This window comes from Dipodomys ordii, unplaced genomic scaffold (genome assembly GCF_000151885.1).
Source record: "Dipodomys ordii isolate 6190 unplaced genomic scaffold, Dord_2.0 Scaffold52, whole genome shotgun sequence".
In the NCBI taxonomy this organism is placed as follows: Eukaryota; Metazoa; Chordata; class Mammalia; order Rodentia; family Heteromyidae; genus Dipodomys; species Dipodomys ordii.
In genome coordinates, this window is record NW_012267268.1 from 10150325 (window position 1) to 10166104 (window position 15780).

General features: G+C 37.2%; 1 protein-coding gene across 2 annotated transcripts in view; it reads left to right on the forward strand.

The window, feature by feature from the left end:
• Window positions 1-14611, forward strand: part of Cntnap5 (contactin associated protein-like 5) — a 921488-nt gene extending 906877 nt beyond the window's left edge. For both annotated transcript variants that reach the window (XM_013020681.1, XM_013020682.1), the window contains exons 22-24: window positions 6670-6888; window positions 11882-11953; window positions 14415-14611. In XM_013020681.1, coding sequence (XP_012876135.1) covers window positions 6670-6888; window positions 11882-11953; window positions 14415-14611 — 488 coding nt within the window. The remainder of the gene's footprint in view (window positions 1-6669; window positions 6889-11881; window positions 11954-14414) is intronic.
• The last annotated feature ends 1169 nt before the right edge of the window (window positions 14612-15780 follow it).

Sequence of the window (15780 nt, forward strand, 5' to 3'; positions counted from 1 at the left end):
ACAGAGGGGTTACAATTACATGGACAAGATAATGAGTACATTTCTTATCAAGCATTGTAGTCTCCTCCTTTGTTTCCAGCCTCCTCCTTTGTTTCCCCTCCCCCGCCCTTCCCATCCTCCCCGCCCCCCCCCACCCCGCAGCAAAGTTGTAAAGTTCATTTTAGACATAACGACTTGTACATCTCATTGTTGCAATGGGTCCACCTGTATCCCTATTTTGATTATTACTGTTTTAAAGATGGTACAAACAAATCTCAGAAAGGGGAAGGCAAGCTAGATGCCAGTGGTTTACACCTGTAATCTTAGCAAATCAGAAGGCTAAGATCTGAGGATCTTCTAAGATAACTTGGACAAATTTGAAAGACTTTTATAAGTAACAAGCAAAAAGCTGGAAGTGACACTGTGGCCCAAATAGTAGAAAAAGCTAAGAGAGAGCACAATGTTTTTGAATTCAAGCTCCAGTACATGCACAAGAAAGAAAAGAGTATAAACATGGGAAAACAACATGGGGAGGCAAAAATGGTAAATTCAATATTATGATTCCTAAACTCCAGTCTGCTTAATTGCCTACCTTTACCTTCTCAGTATTGCATGTAGCTCCTACATCAATGCTGCAGGCTCACCCTTGTAATGAATGCTAGCTACTCAGGAAGCTGAGAGATGAGGATTGTGGCTATAAGCCAGTCTATATAATGAAGTCCATGAGACTCTTATTTCCAATTAACTACCAAAACAAAAGCCAGAAGTGAAACTGTGGCTCTAGTACTAGAGCATTAGCCTTAATCAAAATAAATAAATAAATAAATAAATAGCTCAGGGACAGCATTCAGGCCTTGAGTTCAAGTCCCAGACGCACACATTTTCACACACACACAAACACACACACAGACACACACACACACACACACACACACACACACAGATTATGAGGAGAGTCAGAAAAAATGTTTCATGATAGTATTTAAAGCATGCTAAGTATACTAAGTGTATTTCAAGCAAAATATTTAGAAGCATTTTAGCTTTTTCTTCTTTTCTTTGTGGTTAAGATGCCTTTAAGTTTTCAAAGTTTATGATGAGGAGAAATCTTAAAGCTCTCTGTGTCTGGATAGACTTTGGGAAGAAATTTTAGCAGAAAATATCAGTAAAAGTCAGCTAGAGATATTTTTTACCTCAACAAGAGATTTGTATTCTCTTTTTGTACACTTCTAAGAAGTCACATTTACTGTTAACTTTGTCTCTGAGATTCATGCTCTATTTCAGCACATAAAATATGTCCACTGCCTACCTCCTTAGGAATCTAATGCAATTATAACATAAAAATGAATTAAATGGATTGGGAAATACATTATGTCTTTAATATAATTCAGAGTTCAATGAATTCTGTGAGACATTCAACCAAAAATAACTTACATTTTCTTAAGTCTTTGCAATCTATTTCCTTTATATAATTCATGTCAAATTATTTCACTGTACATTGAAGATTTTTTCTGAACTTTTTGAGAGGCAGCATTCTTAGATAAGGAAAATATCATTTAAAGTTGTAAAAATAGATTTAATCCTTCACTTTGTCAACTAATCTCCAGTATATCTTTTACTTTCTCTGCTGCTTCATCTGTAAATTTTGTAGTAAAATCAGAAAGACCTGGGAATTTTTTTGAGAAGGATAGAAAGAATAATTTAAAATCAAGTATTATAGACTGGTGTACTAGCTACTCAATGAGTGATAAATCTTATTATTTTTACAGCTTTCTAATTATTTTTAGCAAGTAATTGTTCACCACCCCATATTAGTTTATGCTTTTATAAGAGCTTATTGGTAATCATCTTCTTATTTTTTTTCTTTTAATTTATATAAGACTAATACATTCAGAGTTCTCCTACTGGAAGTACTTTTTTATGTCAGAGATCCTGATCACCTTCAATTCCTTTCTAGAAATGTTTCAAGTTCCCAATTCTTATTATACATCTTAAATGGTCATACTTCTCTAGAAAGAGATTTTATTCAGCACATTTCTTCCTTTACAGAGAGAATATCACTTTCTGGCCTTTTGCCCAATTTATCTACATGCCTGTTCTCTATACAGAGCTTCTTTTCACCACAGTCACTGTAATGATGTCCTTCAAAGCCCTGAGTACCAGTGTGAGAGCCAGGGAACTCTGGGAACCAGATCCAGTACTTCTGATTGAGCCCTTGTAGCATAGCTGCAGTGGCATGCCACTTTTAATTGCTTTTGAAATCCTTTGTGCCAGTTTAAAGTGCCCTTCTCTTGTCTCCCAGTGCTTCTATGCTTCTGAACACTCATGATCCCTAATTCTTTCCTTTTTAAACAACTAATCTGTGGCTAAAGTGTATTCTGGATTAGAGCCATGTTTTGTTTTGATAACAGAATCTTGCAGTCTCCTGCTTTTTGATTTTGAAAACAGTGGTGTGTGTGTGTGTGTGTGTGTGTGTGTGTGTGTGTGTGTGCGTGTGTGTGTGTGTGTGTGTGTGGCATTGGTATTGGGTCTCAAGATGTCACTTGGCCCTCTGCCAGTGGGACCATAACTCCATCTCTGTTTTGGTTTTGCTGTTTTGTTTTATTTTAAATTTTTGGGAGTCTCACTGACTTTTCTGCCTGGTCTGGGTTCCAATCAAGATCTTCTGGATCTTGGCTTCTCAAGTATTAAGGATTAGAGATTTGAGCCACTGGCACCCAACAACCTAGAACACTGCTGCATAAAAATGTGCAGATTATAACATGGGAAGCAATGTTCATGACAAGTTCAGAATCACCATAAGCACATGTGAGCCATTCCTGAGTAAAAAATGTGTATCATGATATAGGACATCTATTTGACTATTTAAAAGTTGACAATTTCCTCCACCACAAATGTTCTTTTTCATATTAGGCTCATTTCCACTACATTTTTATTATCACCTGGGAGATTTCTCAGGCATGAAGAGCTAATCTCTGAAACCATCTTAAGCACAGAGTGATAGACAGTGTAATAGTTCACAATGTTGCCATGTTTCCATTCCTAGAAGTAATCCTTTGCCCAGGCTAGCCTCAATCAAAGATTCTTCCAATTTCTGCCACCTCAGTGGCTGGGGTTGCAAACATGAGCCCCTGTGGTCAACCTATAAATCTGTGTTTTACGATGTTTAATATGTTAAATTTGTGCTTATTTATTACAGTGGCCATGTAAATAAAATATACACAATTACTGTCCTCTTACACAAAGATAAAAAGATAAGCTGTGGAAATTTATTATTCATGGGTTTCAAAGGGGAAGGATAAGATGAAGACAAAATTTAGAACAATCAATATCGAGTGTTACTAGTTTCTCATATTTTACCACATTCTAATATCTTTTTTGTAATGCTGAAAACACAAACTATGCTTAGAGATCAGTGATGGAGCTCTTTTACCATTTGTGAATCAAATAAAATTATAATGTGTGATGGTAGATAGAAAAGTCCCTGCTCCTCTTCCAGAAAATAAAAAGATAATCGTAATATAAAATAATCATTTATAACATCTAGTTATGTTACAAAGTATTACAACATAAGGGAAAATGGTTTCTTATTCATTGCAGTTTTATATATTTTCATCAAAGTTATTTGTTCAGATGACCCTTTTTAAGAGAAAGAAGTTGGCTAGTGAGGAATATTACCACAATCTCATAGAAAATGAGACATTTAATCTTGTTGTGAATCTCAAGTGGTTGCCGCTTTATTTTTTCAAAAGACTCAGAATTGGGGGCTGGGAAGTTGGCTCAGTGGTAGAGTGCTTGCCTCACATGCAGGAGACCCTGGGCTTGATGCCACAACATCATATAAGCAGACAAAAGCTGGAAGTGGCCCTGCTGTGGCTCAAGTAGTAGGGTGCTAGCCTTGAGCTGAAGAGCTGAGGGACAGCACCCAGGCCCAAAGTCCCCACAACTGACAAAAAAAAAAGACTTAGAATTACTCTGGGAATTTGAATGCCACATTACTTAAATTTCATTCTTTCCAATCAGGACCATGGACAGAAATAAACAGATTAAAATGTTTGATTTGGCCAGTCTACACTACTATTTTAAAGCAATACAAGTGTATTTTAGATATGAGACCCTTATCTATTGTATGGCTAGTGAAGATCTTCTCCCAATCTGTGGGCTTTCTATTGATCTTGCTAGCTATATCTTTTGCCATGCAGAAGCTCTGCAGCTTCATGCAATCCCATTTGTCCAAACTTTGTTTGATTTGTCGTGTTTCTGGGTATCTATTAAGAAAATTTTGGCCTGTGCCAAGGAGCCCTAGACTTTCTCCTATTCCTTCCTGTAATGTTTTCGGGGTGTCTGTTTTGACCCTGAGGTATTTTGATCCATTTGGAGTTGATTCTGGTGCAGGGTGATATATAAGGAACTAGCTCTAGTTTTCTACAGGTGATTAACCAATCTTTCTAGCACCATTTACTGAAGAGGCTGTCTTTCTTCCATTCTATTTTTAAGCTCCTTTATTGAATATTAGGTTGGTTTATTTCTGAGTTTTAAATTCTGCATTGGTCCTCAGGTCTATCTTGTGCCAGTACCAAGCTGTTATAATTAGTATGGTCTTTGTAAATAAGTTTTTTATTGTGAAAATACTGTACAGAGGGGTTACAGTTACATGAGCAAGGTAATGAGTACATTTCTTTTCAAGCATTGTTGCCTCCTCCTTTGTTTTTCACCTTCCATCCCTTCCCTCCCACTTCCACAACTACTTACTATGGCTTTGTAGTAGAATTTGAAATTTGGTATTGATATTCCTCCAGTACTATTCTGAAATCTCCAAACAACAAATCATCAAAGAAACAACTGCCCAATAAATAAATGGGCTAAAGACTTAAAGAGAAACTTCTCTGAAGAGGAAATAAGGATGGCCAATAGACACATGAAGAAATGCTCAACCACTCTAGCTATAAAAGAAATGCAAATCAAAACAACATTGAGATTCCACCTCACCTCAATTACAATAGCTATAATCAAGAACTCTAATAAGAACAGATGCTGGAGGGGATGTGGACAGAAGGGAACCTTACTGCATTGTTGCTTGGAGTGTAAACTTATTCAACCACTTTGGAAAGCAGTATGGAGGTTCCTCAAAAGATTCCACATAATCCGACTTTTGGGCATTTACCCAAATGATCACAAACAAGTCCATATTAATGCTACCAGCACAACTAAGTTTATTGCAGCCTTATTTACCATATGGAACCAATCCAGATGCTCCTCAGTAGATGAAAATGTGGTATATATACACAATGGAATTCTATGCCTCCATCAGAAAGAATGACATTGCCCCATTTGTTAGGAAATGGAAAGGCTTGGAAAAATTATAATAAGTGAAGTAAGCCAGGCCCAAAGAAACATAGGTGCCATGGTTTCCCTTATTTGCAGTAACTAGTATATGTCTGGGACAAGCAGAAAAGTTCTTATCTGAACAGATAAGATGATTTTAGCAAAATGAACCCCACGATGGGGACACAAGTGTTTTATTTTTTCTTTCTTGCTATTGTTTCTAACGTATTTATAATGTACCATGTGATATTTTTGTTTCTTTGTACATTCCCCCTGTTTTCACTGTATTTGATGTCGGTGCCCTGCATCTTGCATATACACTTCTCTAATTTGGGGAGGGGCAGGTAAAAAACAAAATGCTTAAATAGAGATACAGGTTGACCCATTGTAACAATGAGATGTACAAGACACTATGTTGAAAAAAGGAACTTTACAAGTTAGGCAAGGGTGGGAGGAGGGGAGTGTAGCTGTGGAAGTGGGAGGGAGGGAAGGGATGATAGGAGAAAAAGAAAGAAGGAGGCAACAATGCTTGATAGGAAATGTACTCGTTACCTTGCTCATATAACTGTAACCCCTCTGTACAGTGTTTTTACAATAAAACTGTATTAAAATAAATAAATAAATAAATAAGTGAATAAATAAATAAAGCAGTACAGTGGTTTCCCTGGGAAAACCAGTGTTTCAGATCCTGTTACCTACCTCTAATCATGTTGTGTTGCTACTTTTTTTTTTCTAATGCTGGGGCTTGAACTCAGGGACTGGACATTGTCCCTGAGCCTCTTCTTGCTCTACCACTTGAGCCACCAGTGCCACTTCTACCTTTTTCTGAGTAGTTTATTAGAGTTAACTGTGTCATGGCTTTTCCTGCCTGGGCTGGCTTTGAACTGCAAACCTCAGATCTCAGCCTCCTGAGTAGCTAGGATTATAGGCATGAGCCACCAGCACCCAGCTTGTCTTGCTACATTTTGATTGAGAAGTTTTAATGAGCCCTGTGGAATTAATCAAGTCACCTGCCTCCACTTTTCAAAAGGATGGTGAGACAAATTCTATCAGTTAACTCGACTATGAAACATATTTATTGTCCTTTATACAGTTCATAAAGCACATGAATGAAAACTTCAAAGTCTGAAACATTTTTATTTCAAAGGAGAGATGCTTCTAGCAGTTTCCTATGAAATATGGTTGGTACAGTGATGCGTGTTGTAATGGTGAAGATGAGATAGGAATTGAGGCATATTATATAAGGAGACTTTTCCTTATTTTAAGAATAACAAGGCAATTTCTGTTACTTTACACTATTCTCAAAGAGAATTTATAGCATTTCTGCGTGGGGGGAAAGAAAAACTACTGGTTGTTTTTATATTGCAGAGAATGTTGGACTGGATTCTGAAATTGCTAAAGCGAATACCCTGGGTTTTGTTGGATGCCTTTCTTCAGTTCAATACAATCACATAGCACCATTAAAGGCAGCCCTGCGGCATACCACCATAGCACCCGTGACTGTGCAGGGGACCTTGACAGAATCCAGCTGTGGTGCCATGGTGGACTCAGATGTGAACGCAGTGACCACTGTGCACTCCTCCTCAGGTACCTCCCAGATACTTCCCAATAGATCTTTCCTCACTGGCACTACTTCTAGTATCGACCATAAGAACCTTTCACATTAAAGGGTTGGCTTATCATTGTTCAGTTTCTTGCCTGACATGATTACATGGAGGTTACAACTTATGATTGGCTATTCTGGGGGTAATTCTTGTATGTTTACTGAAATCTTAATTTTCAAGTGATGACCAATTAGATCTGAATGCCTAATAGTTACATCTATTGAAAATTATATACATATACATAGTATGCTTATGCATGTTTGTATATAGTCACTGTTGCTTAAGCAGATTGTGTGCAAATAAAGTATTGAGGGATAAAGGAGGCAGGAAACTGTGGTCTGAACTATTATTACTATTTATATTATTTAAAATTAACAAGAATTTCCAGATTTACTGATGAACAAAAGAATTGTGTGATGTGTCTGTTGATCATACTTGAAATCCTTGAAGTCATACTTCCTAAATCCTACTTAGGAATATGCAGCCAGAGAATAATGGTTTGAGTAATCCAGTTGAAAGAAAAATCCAAAAGATTCTATTTCCAAAATAATCAGGAGAAAAAAAATCAGGGCTACTAGTGATGTGTCTCAAGAGATGGAGTTCTAGCACAGTAAGCAATGCTAGCCAGGTAAAGTTCTTGGGTTAAAACAGCTATACCATCTAAATAAGTAAGTAAATAAATATTGTAATGGGGCTGGGAAGGTGACTCAGTGGTAGAGAGCTTGCCTTGCATGCATGAAGGCCCTGGGTTCGATTCCTCAGCACCACATAAGCAGAAAAAAAAAGTCAGAAGTGGCACTGTGGCTCAAGTGGTAGAGTGCTAGCCTTGAGCTGAAGAGCTGAAGGACAGCACACAGGCCAAGAGTTCAGGCCCCATGACTGGACCTTAAATAAATAAATAAATAAATATTGAAATGGATCCAATGGTAGAACTCAAGTTATACAAGGTGATGATTTGGTATATGTATTGTGTGATTGTTTAAATTATGTTATGACCACAGTTTTTACATCTTATGAGCAAAAGAACACCTGGCTGTTCTAATCATCTTTATACTTGTATTTTGTGAGTTCTGCAATTTTAGATTCCACATATTAGTGACACTATGCATTTTTTTCTTTGTGTATTTGGGTTAATCTAGGTGGCATAATGTCCTCTAGCTTCATCCATGATAATTCAAATTGAGTAATCAATTTTTTATGTTGAATGATATTCTATGATGTAACTGAACATTCACATACATATATATTTATGCATATATGTATAATCACAATTTTTCTATTCACATATCCATCAATAGACACTATTTTCTTGTCTTGGTTAATGTAAATAATATTTCAATGATTATGAGCATACTAGGGATAGTTATCAAAATTGTACAATGCAGCAGAACACAAAGGACAGAGAACTCAGAATTAAGTCTATTAATATATGAATATATATAAACTAATATTTGGCAAACATTGCAAGAATTAATATAGGTAAAAGGACAGTTCCTTTAATAAATGCTGTTGGGAAAACTAGACATTCATAAATAAAAGAACAAAATTGAATCCTTGTCTTGTACCACATAATATTAACTTGAAAATAGAGACTATAAAATTTACTACAAGAGCTAAACCTTCCAGAAGTAAACAGAGGGCCAAAGCCCCTTTTGTGGCCTTGAAAACAAAGCCAAAATTTTCAAACAACAACAACAAAATATAAATGAGTGAGGCTCTTGCCCAACTAAAAATGTATCTGTAGTTAAAAGAGATAATGAGAATATTTACAAACTCTGTGATCTATTCAATAGATAAGGAACAATCAACTCAAGAGCAAAAAATAATATTACCTGCTTAAAATTTGGCAAAATGTGGAAACAGTCATTGTATATCAAAGAAAACATAAATGTTTCCAACAGGGATATGAAACAGTGTCCAACATCATTCTTCATAAGAGAAATGAGTATAAATTGTCAAGTAATATTTCTTATGACAGGATGACTATTACTAAAAAGGTAAGAGATTAAAAAATGTTAGAAGCTGATGCTGGTGGCGCATGCCTGTAATCCTAGCTACTCAGTAGGTTCAAAGCCAGCCAGGGAAAGGAAGTCCAAGAGACTCTTATCTGCAATTAACTGCCATAAAACTGCAGGTGGAGCTGTAGTTCAAATAGTAGAATACTAGCATTGAGTGCAAAAGCTCAGGGACAGAGCCCAGAGTTCAAGCCCCAAGCCAGCCAAAGAAAAAAAAAGTGTTAGGGAAGTTTTGCAGCAAAGGACCCTTTGAATAGTGATGATGAAAAGGATGCAAATTGGGACAGACTTTATGGAAAATTGTGGAGAAATCTCAAAATAAATATAAGAAATCTGGAAGCTTGTAGAGCACACCTGTATTTCTAGATACTCAGGAGACTAAGAGCAGAGTATTGCAGTTCTAAACCCAGTGTGGGTATACAAATCAGAGAGATACTTTTCTCCAATCATCCAACAAAAAGCCAGAAGTGGAGATCAGACTCAAGTAGTAGAGCCCCAACTTAGAGTAAAAAAGCTAAGGAGAGCATGAGGCCCTGAATTCAAGGTAGTAGCACATTGCATATGGAAATTAAAATTTTATTTCTGGGGCTAGGAAGGTGGCCAGTGGTAGAGTTTTTGCCTTGCATGCATGAAGCCCAAGGTTCAATTCCTCAGCACCACATAAGCAGAAAAGGCTGGAAGTGGCGCTGTGGCTCAAGTGGTAGAGTGCTAGCCTTGAGCTGAAGAGCTGAGGGACAGCACCCAGGCCCAGAGTTCAGGCCCCATGACTGACAAAAAAGAAAAATTATTCCTATTTATGAGTGTATATATCCATAGAAAATTAAATGAACATTATTAAAGATAGAAAAAATGACACCATATCACCATCCACTTAACTAGGTACCTTTTAGATCTGCTTTTAGTTGTCACCCTACTGGATATCTTGAAATTTATCTGGAGATAGATTAACAAGATATGAGGTTAATAGACACAAAGGCAATTTTGTGTCTATTTGAAAGGTTCTTAATTATTTAGTTTTCAGAAAGGGGGAGATCCTATAGAGAGTCAAATGAAGAAGCGCAGGAGTTCCTCAGGAGGGACTGACGCCAAAGTGTGTGGGTTAGAAACCTACAATAGTTCCATGAAAGGAATCAATAAGGATAGAAGAGGATTCTTCAGCAACTTTATAATTTGACAATCTGAGAGAGTCTCTTGTCGGACACTCAATTGTATGTTGTCTCAGGGCGGGTAAAATAATAGCTTGGCAGGAGTGAGATACACAAGATGGCTGGAATGTGGAATCTGAATTGATTAGATATGTATGTTTGTATGTGTAATGGAATGTGATATTACATATAGGTGGATAAACAGGAAACAAAAGGATAATTAGTCAATAAGATAGATGATCAATAGATATGTAGGTGATGATGAGTAATAAATGATATGTAGATAGTAGGAGATGATAAATTATATGTAGCTAATAGATAGATGGATAGACAGGTGATAGGGATGGAGATGGATTTATGTAATTAAGCAAAAATCGTTCATTTTGGGGGGATGGGAGTTAAAACTTGAAATAAGCCTCTAAATTTGCAAGACAATTTATGCAGACTGGAAAGAGAAGACATCCTCTTGAAATAAATACATCACTGTCCTGAGGGTTTTTATTATCGAAGGTATTCATCAAGCATAGATATTAGTCCGGTGTATATGTTTTATTTTCAATTTTGATAATCATGTTACTAAAACTGTCAGCTTATCTGATCTGAAATATTTTATTTGTAACTTTAGTAAGTACCAGGAGCTAGAATTAATAAAATGAATTAAGATGTATTAATCTATCAACATCAAAATATGCTAAATATGGAGAAATCTGGGTTAAAATCAAGGCTACATTGGTTTATAATATTAAAAAGTAGTGCAAAAATTCAATAGAGGGGGAAAAATGTAATTTGGAGTAAGAACACCATATTCTGAAACTTGATGGAAGTTAACATTTGAATATGGATGAGGAAGCAGCAGTATTTCCAGGAAATAGGATTAGTGTGGTGATGTGTAAGGCATGAAGCTACTGCAGTTGTAGGAAGGATAACTGAATGGATTAGTTCTTGTTCCTCTCTGCCTCCCTTTTTCTTTCCCTCCCTTCTCTTTCTGCCTTTTACCTCTCTGTTCTTGCCTCTTTTTTTTTCTCTCTCTCTCTCACTCCCTCCTCTGTTCTTATGGTTTGTCATTTTTACCTTTTTTTTGACTGCCTGTTCTCTCTGACTCTCTCATACACACCATCACCCCCTGGTCAACTGCACTGACCTATGCATGCTTGTGTAATATTAAGAATACAGACTATAACCAGCATTGTCAATCTCTATAGCCCAAGTTTGTTTTTTTTTTAAATCAAATCTACCCCATCACTGCCATCAACCCAGAACACCTGCTTCATTCCAGTGCCTTCCTTACCTTCCATATACTGTCTACTTATCTTTGTCTTTCCTCTTTATTTTCTCAATTTACTTGTTCTCAGATCCAATTTCATACATCTCAGAAGAAGAACTAAATACAGAATGACCCTGCACACTTAATTCACTCATTTCTACAAGAAGTAATTCCTAAACATCTTTTCTGCTTGTCTTTACAGAGCCAAGTAGCAAATGCTGTAGTATATGAAGTAGAAAAATTGACTTTTTATTTAGAAGCTGGAAGTCCCCCTAGTAAGCCTATTAAGTGTGCTCACATATATGTATAGAATATGATGAGTGTAATTGTAGTAAGAAGCAAAATCTCCTGAGTATGTACATTGTGTCAGGCAGTATTTTGAGAACATACATTAATTTATGTAATTCTTTTAAAATTTCTTGAAGGAGAGACTGTTACTTTTCTCATCGATCTATTGTTTATCTACTTATCTATCCATCTTTGATAAGATCACATCCTCTCTCCCAGAGTTTTGTGTGCAGAGTGATTTTGCATGTCTTTCCCTCTCTTTAGATCCCTTTGGGAAGACAGATGAGCGGGAACCACTCACCAATGCAGTTCGAAGTGACTCAGCAGTCATTGGAGGTAAATCTTTCTTTGTTGCTGAAAACAGAAAAGATATACAAGATCTTCTACTTTGGAAAATATTATCCCAAACCTTTCTTATATATGACCATCTAGTACTCAAAACCACACATTTTGTGGCAGCCAGTGAACCTTTGCATGAATTATTATGCCTGCCTCATGATCAAAGGCACCCTCTCCCTCAAGCACCCATAGTTCTGTGAATTCATCCTGCTTCCCATTCATCAAGCAGCTGAACACTGAGTCAACAGCTGGCGTATTGACTTATAGACAGGCAGCCTGCATCCTGTTCAACTCATCCAGTTGTCACTTTTTCCATAGCTTGAACAAAGCAGCCCAATAAAACTACATATGGGGAAGAAGCCACATTGGGGCAGACAGATGGGTGAAGCTAGAGTCCTGGCGGGTTTTCTCTACTGAGTGATTTGAGTTAGATATAATGAACAGGGTGAAGCTCACAGGAATGTAATTTCCAAAGAAGCTTCCATATGGTTACAGATGCAGATCTTGTCTGTTCTCCAGTGAGCTCGACTCCTGCCTCCCTCCCTTGTGTTTCTGTTTCTCACTGCCTGGTGGCCTCACCACATTTTAATCCTGCCTCCGCTTAGCTGCTGCCTATAATAGCTTGATTTTCTTCACCTGGGTCTTGTAACGCAGAATGGCTCCCAAACCTTTTATAGTGGAAGATGCCAAGGGGAAGAAATTTATTTCCACTTGAGAACCATAACCCTGCACGTGCCCCATCTCTGCCTTCTGAATGCCTGAAGGAACTCATCCGCCACATGGAGTTCTCTTTCTAAAAGTCACAGTATCCATTTGTTTAACTTTCATTTAATGAGACCCAACTACAGGTCAGGACTGTAGTGCTAAGTGTAGAGCTACAGCATGAAAGATATAGGCATTTCCCTTCTAGAACTTGCAGCCTGTCTAGGGAGAAGATGGGTAAATGGACAGCTATGGGACACCAGTGAGGACAGTTCCAAGGATGAAGGTGGGAAGGAAAATGGAAGCAGAGGTGTGTCCTTACAGCGAGGGTGTGATTGAAGGTCAGAAGTGCCACTACCTTTCCTCTGGGACACATTTAAAATACCTTAGCTGAATTTCTGCTCCAGTGAAGAAGGCTGAACTTGATTTTAGTTGGTTAAAAAAGAAATGTCAGAAAGGATTTTGCGCTTGCTTCTCTTCCTGTAATTTTTTTCACTTGACAAGTGGAAAAAGACTTTTGTGACTTTTCACCACTCATTTGCAATCTCTCATGTCTCTCTGAGACTTGAAAAGTCCTCTGTAGGAAATTTTCCCCAAAGGAAAATTCCTGGAGGTTTGCATAGCCTCCGCCTCTGGCTAATCTATGCACTGAAGGGGGAGACAGGTTCGTCCGTGTTTTCAAGCTGTAGTCTATGGTGGGCGTCACTACCACTCATCCATAATTGGAAAACATGTTACATAATGATTTAGAAGCATATGCAAACTGCACACCATTTTAATTACAGTTCTAGCTCTGCAAAAATAATTAATGGATGACGTGCCATCAATACACTTAATTCTGCAATGTTCATGCTCATGTAAATCAAAATGGAAAAACAAGTATCCATCCAGAAGTTTCTAAAATGATAATTTTTAATCCATCATAGAGAAACAAACACCAAAGTGTCTAATTTATTAGGAATAAAAATATCTTTCAGTAACAAAAATACATTCAAATGTTTTGAGGCTGAAAATCTGTGTATTTAACTATGGATCCATTCTCTCACTACTGCGTGTTTCCTGCACCACACATTTGTTGGTAGTGGCTTTCGTTCTGAACACTACCTTGGCAATGGTTAGGATGAAACTCCAGGGTTAATGAGGTCCACCTGCAAAATACATTCATAAAGCCACTCAAAGTAAGGAAGAAAATGTAAGGACTATCAGAAGCATGCTAGTGCCAGCTCTGTCAATGGTGAATTCCTTAAAGAGAGATAAGTCCCATCTTTGAGTTAGCTTGTGGAGAGCAAAACAGAGTACCATTGTAGGAATTTCCTAAATTATGGGTAAACATTTTGTTTACAATGATTCTTTCATTTAAAGAAAAATATACCTATAATATCCAACAAGTTTACATCAGGAAAGCACATACTGGGATGTGAGCTATTTCCCAGGGTGGAAGTACAATTGTAATATGCAATACAGATGATTCTGACACTTCTGTTAAATCAGATATTTTCTATAATATCATCTGATCCTCTAGTTCCACATTCATGAGATTCTTAGGTGATTCAACAAAATCTTCCATGATTTAGCTGGCTTTCTTACCCAAAGAAGTTTTTGTAGTAGTGGAAAGCAGTAGGCTTAGTAGCAGAGCTTTATGGGCTGCTAGAAAGATTTTTCTATGTGTGTTTTCCTGTCTTGATGTGAAGGGTCTCTCTAGAGCGATGACCTGTGATAATTTTCTCTTTTTTTTACTTTTCTTCCCTGACTACAGGTGTCATTGCTGTGGTGATATTCATCACCTTCTGCATCATAGGCATCATGACACGCTTCCTTTACCAACAGAAGCAGACACATCGCACCAACCAGATGAAGGAGAAGGAATACCCAGATAATTTGGACAGTTCCTTTAGAAATGATATTGACTTGCAAAACACAGTGAGCGAGTGTAAACGAGAATATTTCATATGAAACTCCACAGGGTCACCCAATATTCCTTTTATGTTCTGTTTTGTTTTGTTTAGGTGTAATTGATTGTTAACTTTTTAATCTCCTTCTCTTCTCTCTGACTGTCTTTTCATTTTTGTCATTCACTTTATCTTCATTATTTGCCATTTCTTTTTTGGGGTTATACCTGCATTCCCCACAGTACCAATCCCGTGACCAAGCACAGGAGACTAGGCAGCAGTGACACTGCCTTTCCTTTGACACACACATCATGGTGAAAATGGCCACTTAAGACATTGATTTCACTATTCTCAACAAGGAAGAGGCACATGTGCACACTTTTGTGTTCCATTTTGTCAAATGCACTCTTTGGTTTGCTAGCCAGTCTTGCAGGCTTACTTTGAACATCTTCTTTGGTTAAGTATAGGCATTTAATGGTCATCCCTGACATCCTGTATTCCCTCTCAATTCCATTTCTACCAGGGAACCTAAGGCAGAGAGATATCAGACCTGGTATATTTGGGTGGCATTTTTATGAGGAACAAAAAAATTTGTTTATATTAATTTGATTTCCTTAACATCTATAACCCTTTGCCCAGACTCTCCATGCTCTTTCCTATGACTTCTATCCCTTGAATATTTTCCAAACTAGGCTTGCTGATAGTAGCGATAAATTACTTTGCTCATGTCTTGCTACAATTTCTTAGGGCCAGTAATGTAGAAGAGCTCACAATAGTGAAAACCTAGAAGAAATATGGACAGTATAGTTTGACACCAGGAGGTAAAGAGAGCCATGATAGGAAATAGATACAATATAACTTCAACAACTGACTCCTCCTAATTCCTGGGCTTATTATACTGAAGTAAAGAAATGTATACATATGTAAGTTGCTTCAACATAAATTCAAACACAAGTCTAAAATTATACCTGGTTTCATGGGGAAAATAAACTTAAGCCATCTTAACTCAGCTTTCAAAAATTGCAAAAGAAAAGTATGAAATAAGAACTGCATGAATGGAGAGAAATATCAAACTGAAAGTTCTTTCCTTCCATCCACTCATGAAAGATCTGCTGAAGAAAGGAAATGTAGATTTTACCTTTTAGAAGAGATACATAATACCCTTGCTTCTGTCCAGTGATCTCTTTTCTAATAGGCTTAGGATGAAGTGACTTAGATGGCACTGTGGTCCTC